Source organism: Chlorocebus sabaeus, chromosome 15 (assembly GCF_047675955.1).
Source record: "Chlorocebus sabaeus isolate Y175 chromosome 15, mChlSab1.0.hap1, whole genome shotgun sequence".
Lineage (NCBI taxonomy): Eukaryota > Metazoa > Chordata > Mammalia > Primates > Cercopithecidae > Chlorocebus > Chlorocebus sabaeus.
In genome coordinates this window covers 19,518,943-19,537,965 of record NC_132918.1, presented here as the reverse complement: position 1 = coordinate 19,537,965, position 19,023 = coordinate 19,518,943, and the positions used below count along the sequence as shown (strand labels likewise).

General features: G+C 41.1%; 1 protein-coding gene across 5 annotated transcripts in view; it reads left to right on the top strand.

Moving 5' to 3' along the window:
* The window catches only part of PRKCI (protein kinase C iota), an 84,641-nt gene that overhangs the window by 9,936 nt on the left and 55,682 nt on the right, over positions 1-19,023 (top strand). For 3 of the 5 annotated variants that reach the window (XM_037988570.2, XM_037988568.2, XM_037988569.2), the window contains exon 2: positions 3,549-3,670. In XM_037988570.2, the coding sequence (XP_037844498.1) occupies positions 3,549-3,670 (122 nt within the window). Of the gene's footprint in view, positions 1-3,548; positions 3,671-19,023 lie in introns of those variants that run through there. The other 2 variants (XM_073023464.1, XM_073023465.1) reach the window with 2 other exon arrangements.

Here is a 19,023-nt window from a genome sequence, read left to right as displayed (position 1 = left end):
TCGATCTCCTGACCTCGTGATCCGCCCGCCTCAGCCTCCCAAAGTGCTGGGATTACGGGCGTGAGCCACCGCGCCCGGCTGCCTTTTTTATTTTTAATCATTGGCTAGGATTTTCTAGACGGTATTGAATTATAGCAATAGTCTCTTATCTTAGTGAAATATAATAGAAAAATTTCTGTCAATTAAAGAAAAAAACTTTTAAAGAATTAAAATTAGTGTTATTCAGAAATGTTACTGAGACCGAGTGCAGTGGCTCACGCCTGTAATCGTGCCACTGCACTTCAACCTGGGTGACAGAGCGAGACTCCCTCTCAAAAAAAAAAAGAACCTCAACCAAAAAAAATGGAACAAAAGAAAAAGAACTGTGATAAGTATTTGGCACTTTTTTTTTTTTTTTTTGAGGCACATTCCTACTCTGTTACCCAGACTGAGTACAGTGGTGTAATCACGGCTCACTGCAGCTTTAACTGCCCAGGCTCAAGCAATCCTCCTACCTCAGCCTCCCAAGTAGTTGGGACTGTAGGCACACACCACTGTGTCTGGCTCATTTTTAATTTTTTTGTAGAGACAAGGTCTCCCTATGTTGCCCAGGTAGGTCTTGAACTCCTGTACCCAAGCAATCCTCCCACACTGACCTTTCAAAGTGCTGGGATTATGGCATGAGCCACTTTGCCTGACTGCAGTCATTTATTTTCATTTATTTTTCATTTTTTGAGTCAGTGTGTTCCTCCATCACCCAGGCTAAAGTGCAGTGACATAGTCACAGCTCACCGCAGCCTCAACCTCCCAGACTCAAGCTGCACTTATTTTTATTTAGTCTTCATGATAATACTCAGAGGCAGATGTGATTATCTCCCTTTTTCAGATGATAACATTGAGACTTAGTAACCCACAATACAAAGCTGAGTGTGTGTTTTTTTTTTTAAGAGACAGAGTCTTACTCTGTCGCCCAAACTGAAGTCCAGTGGCTCAGTCATGGCTCACTGCAGCCTTGAACTCCTGGGCTCAAATGATCTTTGTGAGTAGCTGGGAATACACTATGCCTGGCTAATTAAAAAAAATTTTTTTTTAGAGACAGGGTCTTGTTCTGTCACTCAGACTGGCCTTGAACTCCTGAGGCGATCCTCCCACCTCAGCATCCTGAGTAGGTGGGATTATAGGCGCAAGCCACCTTGCTGAGCCAAAACTGGACCTTGAACTTCAAAGAGATTTCTCTTTTCCCCTTATTACATTGACAAAGCTTTATAACATTGCTTTTTTACTTTATTGTCAAATTCATATTTCATAATTGTTATTTTTGAGTTCACTATCTTTTTGATTATTAAAAGGTGGAAATTGCTTTATGACTTTTTATAGTTAATCATTTGGGAGGTGATTCTTTGAGATTATATGAATACTCTAGTCCCCCAAAACATTTTGCCCAATGGTCTTACCATTCATGGATAATCTTGCCTAAACCAATTATTATAATGGTTATTACAAATAAAAGTATTTTTTCTGAATAGTCTAATTTAGGAGAAAAACTTACACTGAGGTAGCGGAAGGACTGAATTTGATTCTTTTGGGGGTTTATTTTTTAAAAGCAGTTAGTCCTAAGGAAAAACTTTATAATAGATTCTATATTTTAGAATATAGGCACATTGAAAGCAGTTTGTCTTCTGAAACTCAATAGCAAAATTAAAAATGCTTAAAAAAATTCAGCTAAAACCATATCTAAATTCACCATTTTGGGAATCTTTGTGATATAGGAGACTATATTCTGTTGAAGATCAGTGGTAAAATAATTTGTGCTAATGCTGAAGTTAAACTAGAAAAAAACATCATGCATGCATAATTTGTTTTATACCTTTAGATTGTAATATCTTTATTTTGCAGCTCATTTTTAGCTTTGGTACTGTAACAAGGATCTGGTGATTGTGGAATGTTATGAACATAGTGGTTTCGCAATTACTGAGAGAAGTGTTTGTATAAAACTCCCTTGAATGTTTTAGTTCCTGGAACTTAAGGAGTGGTAGTTGATAAAGCATAACTCCTTCATTGAGTCTCTGATGGGTGTCTATACTTGAACTTTTTTTTTTTTGAAACAGAGTCTCACTTTCTCGCCCAGGCTGGAGTGCAGTGACGTGATCACGGCTCACTGCAACCTCTGCCTCCTGGGTTCAAGAGATTATCCTGCCTCAGGCTCCCAGGTAGCTGGGATTATAGGCACCCACCACCAAGCCTGGCTAATTTTTGTATTTTTAGTAGAGATGGTGTTTCACCATGTTTGCCAGGCTGGTCTTGAACTCCTGACCTCGAGTGATCCACCCGCCTCAGCCTCCCAAAGTACAAAGTATAGCACCTGGCCTATACTTACACATTTTTTTTTTTTTTTTTTTTTTTTGAGATGGAATTTCGCTCCTATTGCCCAGGCTGGAGTGCAATGGCTCAATTGGTTCACTGCAATCTCCGCCTCCCAGGTTCAAGCGATTCTCCTGCCTCAGCCTTCTGAGTAGCTGGGATTACAGGCATGCACCACCACACCTGGCTAATTTTGTATTTTTAGAGACAGGGTTTCTCCACGTTAGTCAGACTGGTCTCGAACTCCCAACCTCAGGTGATCTACCCGTCTCGGCCTTCCAAAATGTTGGGGTTACAAGCATGAGCCACTGCGCCCGGCCTTATACTTACACTTTCAAATATTACACAGATGTTTTAAAAGTATTTGTATGTTCTGATAAGTGTTTTTTAGCTTTTGAAAAGTAAAATTTATGTAAAAGCCTTGCTGTTTACAAATTTTTACCTATGTGTTAATTTTAAATGTGGACTTTGATAAGGAAGTTATATTTTCATGATATCCAGTGTAACTAATTTTTTTCCCACTTATTCAAGAAAGATAATTTTACACTTATTCTTTGACAGAGAAATTCTGTAGAAATTTTCTTCTTCTAATTTAATTCCAGAATACATTCTTTCAACCCTATGCCCTCACACTAGTAACCTTGAGGGTTCTTTGAAAGAAAGATTGCTTTAAAGCAAGCAATTCTCTTTTGTCATTAAAATAAACTATTTTCTATTTTTATTTTTAAAAACTATTTAAAACAGTATAATTATTCAAGTGTATATATATGTATTTGATTTTTTTGTTTTTATTTTTTTTTTGAGACAGTCTCCTCTGTTGCCCAGGCTGGAGTGCAGTGGTGTGATCTTGGCTTACTGTAACCTCTGCCTCCCATGGTCCCAGCCTGAGAAAGGATCCTTCCACCTCAGCCTCTTGCTAATTTTTTTTTTGTATTTTTAGTAGAGACAGGGTTTCACCATGTTGCCCAGGCTGGTCTTGAGCTCCTGGGCTAAAGTGATCTGCCCAGCTCAGCCTCCCAAAGTGCATGAGCCACCATGCCCAGCTTGATATTTTAATTTTTACTTTAATGAAATCATTTACTGGAAGCAGTGCATGTTGATGCACACACAAAATGACTGAAGTTCATCAAATTGTCAAGCATTCAGTAATATGTAGAACATCATTATTTTTAATCATTTTCAAACTTAAAACTCCTTTTCTTTTTCAGGGATATCATGATAACACATTTTGAACCTTCCATCTCCTTTGAGGGCCTTTGCAATGAAGTTCGAGACATGTGTTCTTTTGACAATGAACAGCTCTTCACCATGAAATGGATAGATGAGGAAGGTGAGTGGTAAAGGCAGGGCTGCCTGTGTAAGCATTTTATTTAAGATCTTATTCTATCATTTGTTCTAAAAATATAGTAAGAGTCCTAAAAAGTTTAAGAGGAAAGACTATTAGAAATTTGATGTCATTCTTATTTTTTCTTAAAGTATTTAAAAGAATACTGAAGAGTACAATCTTTGTTTTGCCCCTTTTATGCCAAAATGATGTGAAAATAACTTGACCTTTTTTTATTTTTTTTGAGACAGAGTCTCTCTCTGTTGCCCAGGCTGGAGTGCAGTGGCCTGATCTCAGTTCACTGCAACCTCTGCCTCCCAGGTTCAAGCAATTCTCCTGCCTCAGCCCTCCGAGTAGCTGGGACTACAAGCGTGCGCCACCATGCCTGGCTAATTTTTGTATTTTTAGTAGAGACGGGCGTTTCACTATGTTGGCCAGGCTGGTCTCAAACTCCTGACCTCATGATCTGCCCACCTCGGCCTCCCAAAGTGCTAGGATTACAGGCATAAGCCACCTTGCCCAGCCTAACTTGACTTTTTTAAGCATGAGGTAAGCATCTCATCAAATAGTGTGATATTTTACTTTACTTTTGTTTTTTATTTGAATTAAATTTTTGTTTTTTGTTTATTTATTTATTTATTTAGAGATGAAGTCTCGCTCTGTCACGCAGGCTGGAGTGCAGTGGCGTGATCTCGGCTTACTGCCAACTCCGCCTCCCGGATTCACACCATTCTCCTGCCCCTGCCTCCAAAGTAGCTGGGACTACAGGTGCCCGCCACCATGCCCTGCTAATTTTTTGTATTTTTAGTAGAGACGAGGTTTCACCGTGTTAGCCAGGATGGTCTCGATCTCCTGACCTCATGATCTGCCCACCTCAGCCTCCCAAAGTGCTGGGATTACAGGTGTGAGCCACCGTGCCTAACCTTTTTTTTTTAATTTTTAAAGACAGGGTCTTGCTAAGTTGTCCAGGCTGGTCTCCAACTCCTGGCCTCAAGTGATCTTCCCACTGTGACCTCCCAAAGTACCGGGATTACAAGCATGAGCCACTGCATTCAGCTTCACTTTATTTTTTTAATTTAATTTTTTTTTTTTTTTTTGAGACAGAGTCTGACTCTGTCGCCCAGGCTAGAGTGTAGTGGCAGGATATCAGCTCACTGCAACCTCCGCTTCCCAACTTCAAGCAATTCTTGTGCCTCAGCTTCCCTAGTAGCTGGGATACAGGGGTGCACTACCACACCCAGATAATTTTCGTATATGTAGTAGAGATGGGGTTTTGTAGTGTTGCCCAGGCTGGTCTTGAACTCCTGGCTTCAAGTGATCTGCCCACCTAGGCCTCCCAAAGTGCTGGGATTACAGGTCTGGGGCACCACACTCGCCCGCCAGCTTCACTTTAATTTTGAATATGTGTTGTCTTACATTTTAAGAGATTACGTGTTTTTAAGCTGAATATTACCTTAAAGAAAATTTATGGAATGAAAGTGATTTTGACAATCATTATTTCAAAGTAGCGGCAGAAACCTGATACCTCAGTGACTTGTACTCAGAAAACATTTATCATATATGTAGGCTTATGCCTGTAATCCCAGCATTTTAGAGGCTGAGGTGGGAAGATTGCTTGAGGCCAGGAGTTCGAGAACAGCCTGGGCAACATTGTGAGACCCTGTCTCTACAAAAAGTTTTTAAAACTTAGCTGGGTACGGTAGCGGGCACCTGTGGTCCCAGCTATGTGGGAGGCTGAGGTGGTAAGATTGCTCAAGTCTAGAAGGTCAGGGCTGAAGATGGGCCCTGATTGTGCCACTGCACTCCAGCAACAAAGCAAGCAACTCAAGACCCTGTCTTAAAAAAAAAAAAAAAAAAGGAAAAGCAAAAAAGAAGCAAATATCTGTGTGCTAAGGACAGACATTTCCTATCTTCAAACCCGTAGTCTGATTGGGAGATGGACACATGTGTTACAAATGTGATAAATTCTGGAACATAAACGCATCGGGGCCTTGAGGAATACAAAAGAAGACACATCTGTAATACATCTGCAGTGTTTGACCTAAACCTATAACAGAGTAAAAGTTTTTGAGGTAGAGGAGGTGAGGAGAAAACCATATAGGCTGAAGAAGAATACATAGAAAGGCACAGGAATGTGAAGAACATGATGAGTGAAAATCTGTAATTCACTGTATCTGAAGTATGAAGTGATGAGGTATGAGTTTGGGCTAGACCCTCGCTACTCAAAGTGTGATCTACTGGACTTGTTAGAAATGGGGACTCTTAGGTCCCGCTGCAGACTACTGAATTGGCCTACAGTTTAACAAGATCCACGGGTGAGCTGTATGAATACAGAAATTTGTTTGAGAAGCGTGAGACTAGATCCCCAAGAGCTTTGCAGATCACATTAAATTTTATTTTACATGACTGTTGTTGAAGTCTAGTTAAAAGGTACCCTAAAGGAAGGGTGGCTTGGGGGTGAGGGATAAAGGCCTACATATTGGGTACAGTGTACACTGCTCAGGTGATAGGTGCCCCAAAATCTCAGAAGTCACCACTAAAAGAACTTGCTCATGTAACCAAACACCACCTACTCCTTGAAAACCTATGGAAATATTAAAAAAAAAAGAAGATACCCTAAATAGACTACTTTTGTACAATAGTTTTCTGTTAATTGTTATACAAATAGAATTTCATTTTAAGGAATGTCATTATAATATTTAGCTCAATATTTGGGATAATTTCTATCTTCCCTGATATAAAGAGCTCTGGAAAGTCATTATTGAGGCTCCAAGCTATAGGTAAGTGCAAACACATTCTCATTTTTTAAAACAGTGTTCCTGAAGTAATTCATGTTCACTGTTCAGGAAAAAAAGTAGTGCAAAAAATTATGAAATGTAAAAAGAAGCCCCCTGTTTTTCCTTTTTTCTCTCTCCTCCCTCACCAATTCCAATTGTAAGAGAAGAATAGCTTAGTATATATCCTTCTATATATTTTCTATGCATTTGCAAACATGTATGTTTCTATAAATTCTTTATTAACAGTTTTATTAACATGACAAATGATATACAGCTGATATTTTGCAGTCTTGGTGGACGTGGGGAGCTTGGGGCTCAGTACCACCCACCTTGGCCCTCCATGGCCTTTAAAAAAAAATTATATGGGACCGGGCATGGTGGCTCATGCCTATAGTTCCAGCGTTTTGGGAGCCCGAGGTGGGTGGATCACCTGAGGTCAGGAGTTCGAGGCCAGCCTGACCAACATAGTGAAACCCCATCTGTACTGAAAATACAAAAATTAGCTGAGCGTGGCGGGTGCCTCTAATCCCAGCTACTAGGGAGGGTGAGGCAGGAGAACCGCTTCAACCTAGGAGATGGCGGTTACAGTGACCTGAGACTGCGCTATTGTACTCCTGCCTCGGTGACAGAGCGAGACTCCATTAAAAAAAAAATATATATATATATATATATGTATATATATGTGTGTATATATATGTGTGTATACATATATGTACACACATACACACAAATTGTTATTCAGTGTTTTCCTTTATAGTATGCACTGGACATTTTTTCAGTTTGGTGTATTTCAATTTCCATCATTACTCTTTTTTTTTTAGTACTGCATAGTATTACATATTATAGATGTTTCTTGATTAATCCCTTATTGATGGACATTTGGGCTATTTCTAGTTTTTCACTACCATAAACAGTATATAATGATTTTTTTTTTGTGACAGTCTCACTCTGTCGCCCAGGCTGGAGTGCAGTGGCTTGATCTCTCACTGCAACCTCCTCCTCCTGGATTCAAGCAATTCTTGTGCCTCAGCCTCCTGAGTAGCCAGGATTACAAGCATGTGGCACCATGCCTGCCTACTTTTTGTATTTTTAATAAAGATGAGGTTTCACCATGCTGGCCAGGCTGGTCTTGAACTTCTGGGCTCAAGTGATTCACCTGCCTTGGCCTCCCACAGTGCTAGGATTACAGGCATAAGCCACCACTCCCAGCCTTATTTATTGATTTTTTAATATAGAGGCTGGGTTCTCACTATGTTGCCCAGTCTAGTCTTGAACTCTGGCCTTAAGTGAGCCTCCTGACCCAGGCTTCCAAAGTGCTGGGATTACAGGTGTGAACCACTATGTCACAACATGTATATCAAAACATCATGTTATAAACCACAAATATAATTTTTGTCGATTAAAAAATTCAACTAGTTTTTCACACAACTACATGAAATGAGAGGATTTTTTCATTCTTGCCCTTACCAACCTTAGTTATTATGAATCATTAACATTTTTAAAAATCAGTAAGTGAAATGCTAACCTGGTATTTTAAATTTTGCATTAAGAGGAAGGTTGAGTATCTTTATCTTTTTGACCTACTCTATCACAAAGATAGTTTAAATATGGTTACTTATAAATTTCATGACTGTCTCACAGTATGTCTTCAGCCAGAAAATGAGACTATATATAATTTAGCACAGTGTGCAACTTATGCTTAGCATTCAATAAAATGCTTCTTATAAACGAATATTATTCTCATTTTAATCCTGTCCTGATCATTTCATACCATTTATTTGCTGATTAGAGTTGTTTTTCAGTCACTGGTTTTCAAACTGCAGCGCATGTAGGAATCACTGGACAGTGCTTTTTATTAGAAGTACTTAGTTTAGCGATAGTCCATTGAACATTTTTATAATACCTTTGTATTATCCTTGCCTGGAGAGTTCTGTTCCCAGATTGTCACCTCGCTGTCTCTCATCATTCAGGTTTTAACTTCTTGTCATGTCCTCCAAGAAGCCTTCCTACCTCCATTCACTTTGTATCTTCTTACCGTGTTTTTTTCTCTTGTTTTTCTGTTTTTGGTGGGTTTTTTGGTGTTTTTTTTGTTTTTTTGGTATGGTAGAATGTAAACTCCATGAGAGAAGAGATCTTGTCTGTTTCGTTCACGTTGGAGCTGCATGCCTAGAGCAGTGCTAAATAATATGCTCAAAAAATATTTGTGACTGGGTGCGGTGGCTCACGCTTATAATCCCAACATTTTGGCAGGCCAAGGCAGAAGGATCCTGTGAGCCCAGAAGTTGGAGACCAGTCTGGGCAACATAGTGAGATAGTGAGACCCTGTCCCTACAAAAAAAAATTTTTTTTAATTAGCTGGGCATGATGGTTCGCATGTATAGTCTCAGCTACTCAAAAAGCTAAGGTGGAAGGATCGCTTGTGTGTGGGAGATCGAGGCTGCAGTGAGCCATTGTTGTGCCACTGCACTCCATCCTAGGCAACAAAGCAAGACCCTGTCTCCAAAAAAAAAGATATATTTGTGTGTGTGTGTGTGTGTGTGTGTGTGTGTGTATTTGTGAGTTGTACAAAAGTCTAGGAGCAAGCCTTTCCCTGGTTTTATTTTACTTCAGTTATTGGAGACTTAAGCATTGGCAGTTACTGTTTGTTCTGTTTTTTTTTTTTCTTAAAGTAGCATATTTTAATTAACAGATGTACATAGTAAATTCACTTTCTGATGAAACAGTCCTGTTATAATGCATTTCATACTTCTTTCTCCCTGAGTAGCTATTAAGTTTCCTAATTTTCTGGGGAAAGCTGTGAAGCTGTAGGATTTGTCTTGTTCCAGTAAAAGGTTAAATTTTTCATTAAGGTCTGTTGATTCCCATGCGATCCTTCTTACCTTGCTTAATTCTGATACCAATCTTTTCTTAATTTTAGACATACAGAGCCAACAGTAATTATTTTTAAGTTACTTTCAATTATTTTTCAGTTGTAATTTTGTCACCTTTGGTTTTAATCATGTAGGCATTGGGGCATGTCGGTCTGATCTGGAGAAAAAAAATTCTCTAGGATCAAAGACAGGCCAATCATTTGATTTCTTTGGCATTTGAGAAGTACTGTTCCTCAAGCCAAATGTTAAATTGTTGGGATTTTATGTTGGAGCAAGTAAAGATCTTAAGCTTTCTTCATCTGTTTAAAGAGATTTAAGACAACTGCCTTTTTTCCTTACACTCAAAACCAGTCTTAGTGATTTGTTTTAATGTGGAAAAACTGGTTTGCTTAATCTAACTAAACATTTTAGAATGAGTAGTAATTTTGTAACCACCATGCCACTCTCTTCTTGCTCATAAATTCTTGTGTAACAAAAGTGTGGGACAGGGAATGACAAATGTGACTTTATTTTTTTAACAAAGGTGAGTTTTCAGTTTTTAAAAAAATTTTAATTGACAGATAATAATTGTATATGTTCATGGGATACAGTGTGATGTTTCAATATATGTATATGTTGTGGAATGAAAAAATCAGGGTAATTAACACATCTATTACCTCAAATGCTTATTTCTTTGTGGTGAGGACATTTAAAATCCATTCTTTTTGTTATTTTGAAATACGCAATACATTATTATGAATTGTAGTCACCATACTGTGCAGTAGATCACCAGAACTTACTACTCCTGTCTAACCACAACCTTGTACCCTTTAACTGGCACCTTTCCTTTCTCTATCTAACCCACTCCCTCCAGCCTCTAGTACTCTATACGTGTATGAGTTCAACTTTTTTAGATTCCACATATCATGTGGTATTTGCCTTTGTATGCCTGGCTTATGCTTATTTCACTTAGCATAATGTCCTCTAGGTTCGTCTGTGTTGTTGAATATGACAGAATTTTCTGCTTGAGGCTGAGTAGTATTCCATTGTGTATATATGCCATATGTATTGTATCTGTTTATCCATTGATGGGCATATCTTAGCTATTGTGAATGATGCAGATGCTATAGTGTAGTTCACCTTTGTTTTGAGAGAGAGAGAGAGAGAGAGAGAGAGAGAGAGAGAAAGAGAGAGAAAGAGAGAAAAAGTCTCACTCTGTTGCCCAGGCTGGAGTGTACTGACGCGATTGTAGCTCACTGCAGCCTCAAACCTATGGGCTTATGGGATCCTCCCATCTCAGCCTCTTAGCTACAGGTGTGTACCACCACACCTAGCTACTTTTAAAAAATTATTTTGGCTGGGTGCAGTGGCTCACACCTGTAATCCCAGCACTTTGGGAGGCCGAGGCAGGAGGATCACCTGAGCTCGGGCCAACATGGAGAAACCCCATCTCTACTAAAAGTACAAAATTAGCCGGGCGTGGTGGTGCATGCCTGTAATCCCAGCTACTTGGGAGGCTAAGGTAGGAGAATTGCCTGAACCCGGGAGGTGGAGGTTGCAGTAAGCTGAGATCACGCCATTGTACCTAGCCTGGGCAACAAGAACAAAACTCCATCTCAAAACAAATTTTTTTTTGTAGAAACAGGGTCTTGTTACATTGTTGCCCAGGCTAGTCTTAGCCAGGAGTTGAATTCAGCCAACTCTTTGGCTGAATGTGTAGCCAATGCTACTTCACCTATTTAGATAGCAGTATTATGACTCCAAACCTGAAAACTGAAAAATTAATTTTAACAGCCAGGCGTAGGGTTCATGCCTGTAATTCTAGCACTTTGGGAGGCCAAGGCTGGAGGATCACTTGAAGCCAGGAGTTCAGACCAGCCTGGGCAACCGCGAGACCTGTCTATAAAAAATAGTAAAGACGATTAACTAAGTGTGGTGGCATGAGCCTTTAATCCCAGCTACTTTGGGTGGCTTAGCCCAGGAGGTTGAGGCTGCAGTGAGCCAAGAGTGCACCACTGAACTCTAGCCTGGGCCACAGAGTGAGACCCCATCTCAAAAGAAAAAGAAAAGACAAGAAAAAATTAACAGCAATTAGAAAAGGAAAGCTAAGTACCTCCAAGCATATCTAGTTTTGTAACTTTTGTTTGAAGAACTTCCTTTAACATTTCTTTTGTTTTTGTTTTGTTTTGTTTTGAGATGGATCCTTGCTCTGTCGCCCAGGCTGGGGTGCAGTGGTGTGATCTTGGCTCACTGCATCCTCGACCTCCGGGGTTCAAGCGATTCTCCTGCCTCAACATCCTGAGTAGCTGGGATTACAGACACCTGCCACCATGCCCGGCTAATTTTTGTATTTTCAGTAGAGATGGGGTTTTGCCACGTTGGGCAGGCTGGTGTTGAACTCCTGACCTCAGGTGATCTGCCTGCTTCAACCTCCCAAAGTGCTGGGATTACAGGAGTGAGCACCTGGCCTCTTTAACATTTCTTATAGCGAAGTTCTACTGGTTATAAATTATTCATGTTTTTAATTTCACTTAAAAATAAATTTATTGAGGTATAATTGACATATAATAAGTTATACATATTAAAACTTTACAGTTGGATGAGTTTTGATACCTAGGAACCCATCAGCACAGGCAAGATAGAGAACGTATCTGTTATCCCCAAATATTTCCTTGTGCTTAGCAGCACCTCACTCCTGCTCTTTTGTCCTCAGGCTACTACTAATCTGCTTTCTGTTACTACAGATTAGTTTGCATTTTTAAGAGTTTTATATGGGTAGAATTATACAGCATGTACTTTTTGGTGGGATGTGTGACTTCTTAGCGTAATTGTTGATACTTGTATTAGATGTGTGTATCAGTAGTTCATTCCTTCTTATTGCTGAGTAGTATTCTGTCCTGTGGATGTACTACAATTCATTAATCTGTTGAAGATCATTGGGATTGTTTCTGGTTTTGGCTGTTTTAAAAAAGGTGCTGTGAACAGTCATGTATAAGTCCTTGTATGGAAATATATTTCCATTTTTCTTGAGTCAATACCCAGAAGTAGAATAGCTGGATCATGTGGTAGGTATATATGCTGCTTTTATAAAATGGGAAAAGAAGATTTGGAAAAGGAGATGAGATGGGGCAGTTCATCCCAGGCACATCTTTGGGCAGATGGTTTTTAGTAGGGAATTCACATGGAAGTTGAGGATCAGGAAATTGATTCCTTTTAAAAATTGTCTATGCCCGTTCGTCCCTGAAAAGTTTGCTTGCACTCCAGGGGTACTGTTTTCCAATTAGAAGATAGCTGACTAGAGATGTCCCCAACTACTTCTCTTAGTTCTGGCCTTTGCCCCTGCTCTGTTCTTCAGACAGACCTTATGCCCAGGAAATTCTGGCTGCCATCTTTTATACACCAGGCTGTCTGGAGGCCTGGGAGGAAAAGGAATTAGACTGGGGTTCACCTGGGAGAAACCCTTGGCAGTGGTGGAGTGGGGATGGATTCAGAGGTGAGGTGTGATACTATAATGTAATGAAAAAATATATCTGCTATTCATCACTGGTTCCTGACAGTGCCTAAAACCCTTGTTCAAGTAAAAGGTTAGATTTTTCATTAAGGTCTGTTGATTCCCATGAGATCCTGAATAACAGAAGTGAGAAGAGCATCTTTTGTTATTTATGATAAGCCCCTGCCAACCAAACCTTATTTTATGCTAATGAGGTGGCTCTTGGAGGATGGCTTCTGGTTGCCAGAGGAATCAACCATGTGGTTAGAGAGTTGGGACCTTCAGCCTACCTCCCCCTTATTTCTGGGGAAGGCAGAGGGGCCTGGAGATGGAGTTAATCACCAGCGGCCAATGGTTTAATCAGTCTTGCTTAGGTAATGGGACCTCCTTAAGAACCCAAAATGTAGGGGTTCAGAGAGCTTCCTGCTCGGTGAACAAATCAAGGTCCTGGGAGGGTGGTACCTCCAGACCAACTTGGAAGCTCTGCGTCCCCCCGTACCTTGCCCCATGTACCTCTTCATCTGGTTCTTCATTTGTATCCTTTATAATAAAGTGTTTTTGGAGTAAATTGTTTAACATGAGGAGGGGGTTGTGGGTATAGGGGCCAGGGAAATGCTTCCCCATTGCTTTCCAAAGGTTTGCTGAAAAATCAACTTGCTGGCAGGGCACGGTGTCTCACGCCTGCAATCCCAGCACTTTGGGAGGCCGAGGCGGGCAGATCACAAGGTCAGGAGATCGAGGCCGTCCTGGCTAACACGGTGAAACCCTGTCTCTACTAAAAATACAAAAACATTAGCTGGGCGTGGTGGCGGGCACCTGTAGTCCCAGCTGCTGGGGAGGCTGAGGCAGGAGAATGGCATGAACCCGGGAGGCAGAGCTTGCAGTGAGCCGAGATCGCACTACTGCACTCCAGCCTGGGCGACAGAGCGAGACTCCGTCTCAAAAAGAAAAAAAAAAAGAAAAAAATCAACTCACAAGAGGCAGATTAATTGGAGAAAAGTCATACAGGTTACAGATTTTATTACACAAGGGAACCACAGAGATTACTCACCCCCTAGTGGGGTTCGGAAGCATATGTAATATCCTGGCAAAACAGGTTATATGGCTGGTCCAGGTGCAGTGGTGTTTACAGCTAATTGATCACAGCCAGTTACAGATTTCTTTGTTCCTTCTCCGTTCCCATTGCTTCACTTGACTAGCCTAAAAAATTAATTAATTAAATAAAACAGGTTATAGGAGAAGGGAAAAGAGAAATTTTGTTGTGGGGATTACTAGGAAGAATGAATGGATCAGGGAAGGGAGATTAACTTGTACATTATCTTGTGAAAGGATCTGTAAGCTGTGTGATTACATTCTTGGTCTTGGAGGGGAAGACAGAACAGTTGTTCTCCTTGGTGGGTCTGGATTTTGGGCATAAAGGAACTTCAGAGAAGTCATTCTGGCTTTGGGAGAGGTCAGTTGTAGGGGTGCGTGGTTGGGGGAGAAAGTCTGAGAAGTATTGGTTACTGAGTCCCAACATGGGAATGCCCAGTTTGTAGCTAAGTCAGACTAATTTGGCTGATTTGTGGCTGAGTTGAGGATCCACTACTTGGAATTAGCATCTGAAGTGGGGGGCGGTCTGTGGGACTGAGCCCCTAAACCTATGGGGTCTGTGCTAACTCCAGGTAGTATCAGAATTTAATTAAATTGTAGGACGCTCGATTGGTCTCCACAGAGAATCAAAGATCTGCTTGTGGAAAACTCACACATCTGGTGTCAGAAGCATTGCGAGTGGAGAAACAGTTTTTTGTTTATGAGGCAAGAGAGGCTGTGGGAGTCTTGAGGCAGTATTGGGGCCCTCAGACGCTGTCATCTGCTCCAGTATCTGGGAAGGTCTGTCCTCCTCATTGGCATCCCATCTCCAGTTGCCCTGTCCTCTTCCTCTCCCTCATAGACCACTGCTCACATGGAGTACGCTTATGATCCCCACACTGTTTTCTCCTCACTCTCACTTCTCCATCCGTAGGCAATCACTGATCTGCTTTCTGTCACTATTGCATACGTATAAATGACAAAATGTAGTGGGTTTTTTTGTTTTTGGTTTTGAGAGACAGGATCTCACTGTGTTGCTCTGGTTGGCCTCCAACTCCTGGGCTCAAGCAGTTCTCCTAGCTGAAACTACAGATGTACACCATGACTCCTGGCTCAAGCATAGTGTTTTCGTGCTTTTTAATAAATGACATTATATATCCCATATTCTGAAATGTCTCTTTTTTCTCTGGATGTTGTGTCTTTTTTTTTTTTTTCTTTCGGACACAAATCCTTTCTTTGTCCCCCAGGCTGGAATGCAGTGATGTGATCATGGTTCACTGCAGCCTACCTCCCAGGCTCAAGCAATCTGCCTGCCATAGCCTCCTGAGTAGCTGGGACTGCAGGAGTGCTCCACCATGCCCAGCTGATTTTTTTATTTTCTTTTTGAGATAGAGTCTCGCCCTTGTTGCCCAGGCTGGAGTGCAGTGGCATGATCTCAGCTCACTGCAACTTCCGCCTCCGGTGTTCAAGTGATTCTCTTGCCTCAGCCTCCCGAGTAGCTGGGATTACAGGCGCCTGCCACCATGTCCAGCTAATTTTTGTACTTGTAGTAGAAATGGGGTTTTGCTATGTTGGCCAGGCTGGTCTCGAACTCCTGACCTCAAGTGATCCACCCGCCTCGGCCTCCCAAAGTGCTGGGATTACAGGGGTAAGCCACCAGGCCCAGCCTAAATTTTTTATTTTATTTTTTGTAGAGATAGAGTCTTGCTGTGTTGCCCAGGCTGGTCTCAAAACTCCTAAGCTCAAGTGATCCTCCTGCCTTGCTCTCCCAAAGTGTTAGTTAGGATTACAGGCGTGAGCCACTATGCCCAGCAGGTGTCTTGAGATCTGTTAATGTTGTTAGGGAACTAGTGTACCCTTTAAAATTTTTTTTTTTTTTTTTGAGACAGAGTCTCCCTCTGTCACCCAGGCTGGAGTGCAGTGGCCGGATCTCAGCTCACTGCAAGCTCCGCCTCCCAGGTTCACGGCATTCTCCTGCCTCAGCCTCCCGAGTAGCTGGGACTATAGGTGCCCGCCACCTCGCCCGGCTAGTTTTTTTGTATTTTTTAGTAGAGGTGGGGTTTCACCGTGTTAGCCAGGATGGTCTCGATCTCCTGACCTCGTGATCCACCCATCTCGGCCTCCCAAAGTGCTGGGATTACAGGCTTGAGCCACCGCGCCCGGCCTAAAATTTTTTTATTGTAATTAAATATAAATAAGAAAATTTACCAGTTCAACCACTCTTAAGTGTACAGTTCAGTGGCATAAGCACATTCAGTGTTGTACAACTATTACCACTATCCATCCATTTCCAGAACTTTTCATCATCCCAATCAGAAACTGTACCCATTAAACAATAGCTCCTTATCCCTCCTTTTGCAGTCCCTAGTAACCTGTGTTAAACTTTCTATGAATTTACCTATGCTTGGTCACCTTTGTTTTTGTGTTTTTGAAAGATGATTGTGATTGGTAAATAACCCCAGGTTGGAAGTTTTTTTTATCTCTCAGTACCCTGTCTTATAGCTTGCATTGTTTCTGATTGGTAAATAACCCCAGGTTGGAAGTTTTTTTTATCTCTCAGTGCCCTGTCTTATAGCTTGCATTGTTTCTGATAAAAAATCTACTATCAACTTCCTTTCTGTATGTGAAGCATCTCTTCTCTGGCTGCTTTTAAGACTTTTTTTTTTTTTTTTTGGAGACAGAGTCTCACTTTGCCACCCAGCCTAGAGTGCAGTGGTACAGTCATGGCTCACTGCAGCCTTGACCTCCCAGGCTCAAGCAATCCTCCCACCTCAGTCTCCCAAGTAGGTGTGCGCCACCATGCCCAGCTAATTTTTTAGTTTTTTTTTTTTTTTTTGTAGAGATGGGATCTCGCTATGTTGCCCAGGCTGGTCTTGAACTCTTGGACTCAAGCAATCCTCCTACCTTGGCCTCCCAAAGTGCTGGGATTACAGGCATGAGCCACTGCACCCGGCCTTAAACCACTGTTTAATCCAGTGTTTTAAAATTGTTTTAGATGGAGGGTTATGCTATTCCATTTACTTCATCTCTCCCAATGTAAGTGTTGAGGCCGGATGCAGTGGCTCACGCCTATATTCCCAGCACTTTGGGAGGCCGAGGAGGGTGGATCACCTGAGGTCAGGAGTTTGAGACCAGCCTGACCAACATGTAGAAACCCCGTCTCTACTAAAAATACAAAATTAGCTAGTTGTGGTGGCACACGCCTGTAATCCCAGCTACTTGGGAGGCTGAGGCAGGAGAATCTCTTGAACCTGGGAGGCAGAGGTTGCAGTGAGCCGAGATTGTGCCATTGCACTCCAGCCTGGGCAACAAGAGTGAAACTCTGTCTCCAAAAAAAAAAAAAAAAAAAAAAATGTTGAGGATGAGCAGCTTCATGGGATGGCATATATTTCTGTGAACACTGACTTACACCTCCCAGAAAAAGAAAGCAACAAGCCAAAAATTCACTACTATTGTTATTGGACCTAATAGTGAAAGGATGACCACCTAAAAACTATGGCATTCTTGGAAAATTTTTGCAAATCTGTATTTTAAGCAGTGTAACCCTTTAAGGGAGTACAGTGACTTTTGCAAATGCTTTAGTGTTCTGACTGCATATCCAGAGGCAGGGTGGCACCACGACGGTCCTGATGGGAACAGAGAGTGAGAGTCTGTGAGTCTGTGGCCAACTCAGATGTCTGGGAGAAGGATGTGTGACACTGTCTCAGAGGTTGCCAACTGTGGTATTAGGCTGTGTTCTTTGAAATGTGGGGCACTGAATTTAGGCATATACTGAAATAACTAAATAAAACGAGTGTTACATGTATGTTTCATGTTCTATATCCTGTCAGGTTGTCTCATATAAATAATTGGATTGTGAATATTTACCTAACTTTTTGAGGTCTAATGCCCTAATTTGCTTTTGTTTTTATAGGTAAAAAACAACAGCAGCAACAAAAACAAAAACAGATGTGTTGGGGAAAACAAGAAAAAAAACCTGCTGGTTTAATATACAGATTTCATTACCTTGAAATTCACTGCACTGAACAGTTCTCATTCTGGGTGTATTCCTGCTCTAGGATGTGAATTTGGACTTTTGTAATAGAGTGGGCTTTGAGAAATAGCTTTTCTGCTCATTTTAGTTTCATGATGACTGCTTGGAATGTTTTGCTTCATACTTATGCATTCAGTTTTATCAGGCATTAAGCAGTCAGCCAAAACAGGTAATGCTTGAACTGAAGACATTCAGTCCAAGAAAAACAAAATGGATTTGAACATACGTAGAGTCAGTAACTAACTCTTATTTTCGTACTTCCTTATGGTTATTCAGAAGTGGTAGTCTCTAGGTACATTTTGAAAACAAGTACTTGATCTGGCTTAGATTTCAACTAAGAGCAAGCAGATACTGGCCTGATAAAAAGATGATGTCCAGCAAAAGTGAGATGGTCAGAATTGGCTTTTTTCATTCATAGACTACTACAGTAAAATCATCCTAACTGCAGAAGTCACTTGAAATATGGAAATCACAGTTTGCAATGTATTGGATTTGGTTCAATCCTTTTTTGCTTTCTGGGACATCAAAATTAGCCAGTGGGTCTAGGGAAATCTGGACTTAATGTTTTAATGTTTAGATTTTGAAAAGCCAAGATGCTTATAAAACACTCATTGGTATCATTTATGACAGAGAGAGAGAGAGCGCGTGTGTGTGTGTGTGTGTGTGTGTGTGTGTGTGTGTGTGTGTGTGTATCTTATTTAAAAAACAGTCTGGACTCAGTTTTCTCACCTGGAATATTAGAAATGAAGTGTTGGCTGGGCGTGGTGGCTCATGCCTGTAATCCCCGTACTTTTGGAGACCAAGGCGAGAGGATTGCTTGAGCCTAGGAGTTTAAGACCAGCCTGGTCAACATAGGGAGACCCTGTTTCTACAAAAAATAAAAGGGAAAAAAAAGCCAGGCATGGTGTCATGAGCCTGTGGGGTTCAGCTCCCACCTTGGAAGGCTGAGATAGGACGATTGCTTGAGCCTGGGAGGTCAAGGCTACAGTGAACCAAGATCATGCCACTGCATTCCAACCTAGGCAACAGAGTGAGACTCTGTCTCAGGAAAAAAAAAAAAAAGGAAAAAAAAAAGAAATAATGATACTGACTTTCATATTTGTGGCAAAATGAGAGAAATTTACATAACTGAAAAAGGG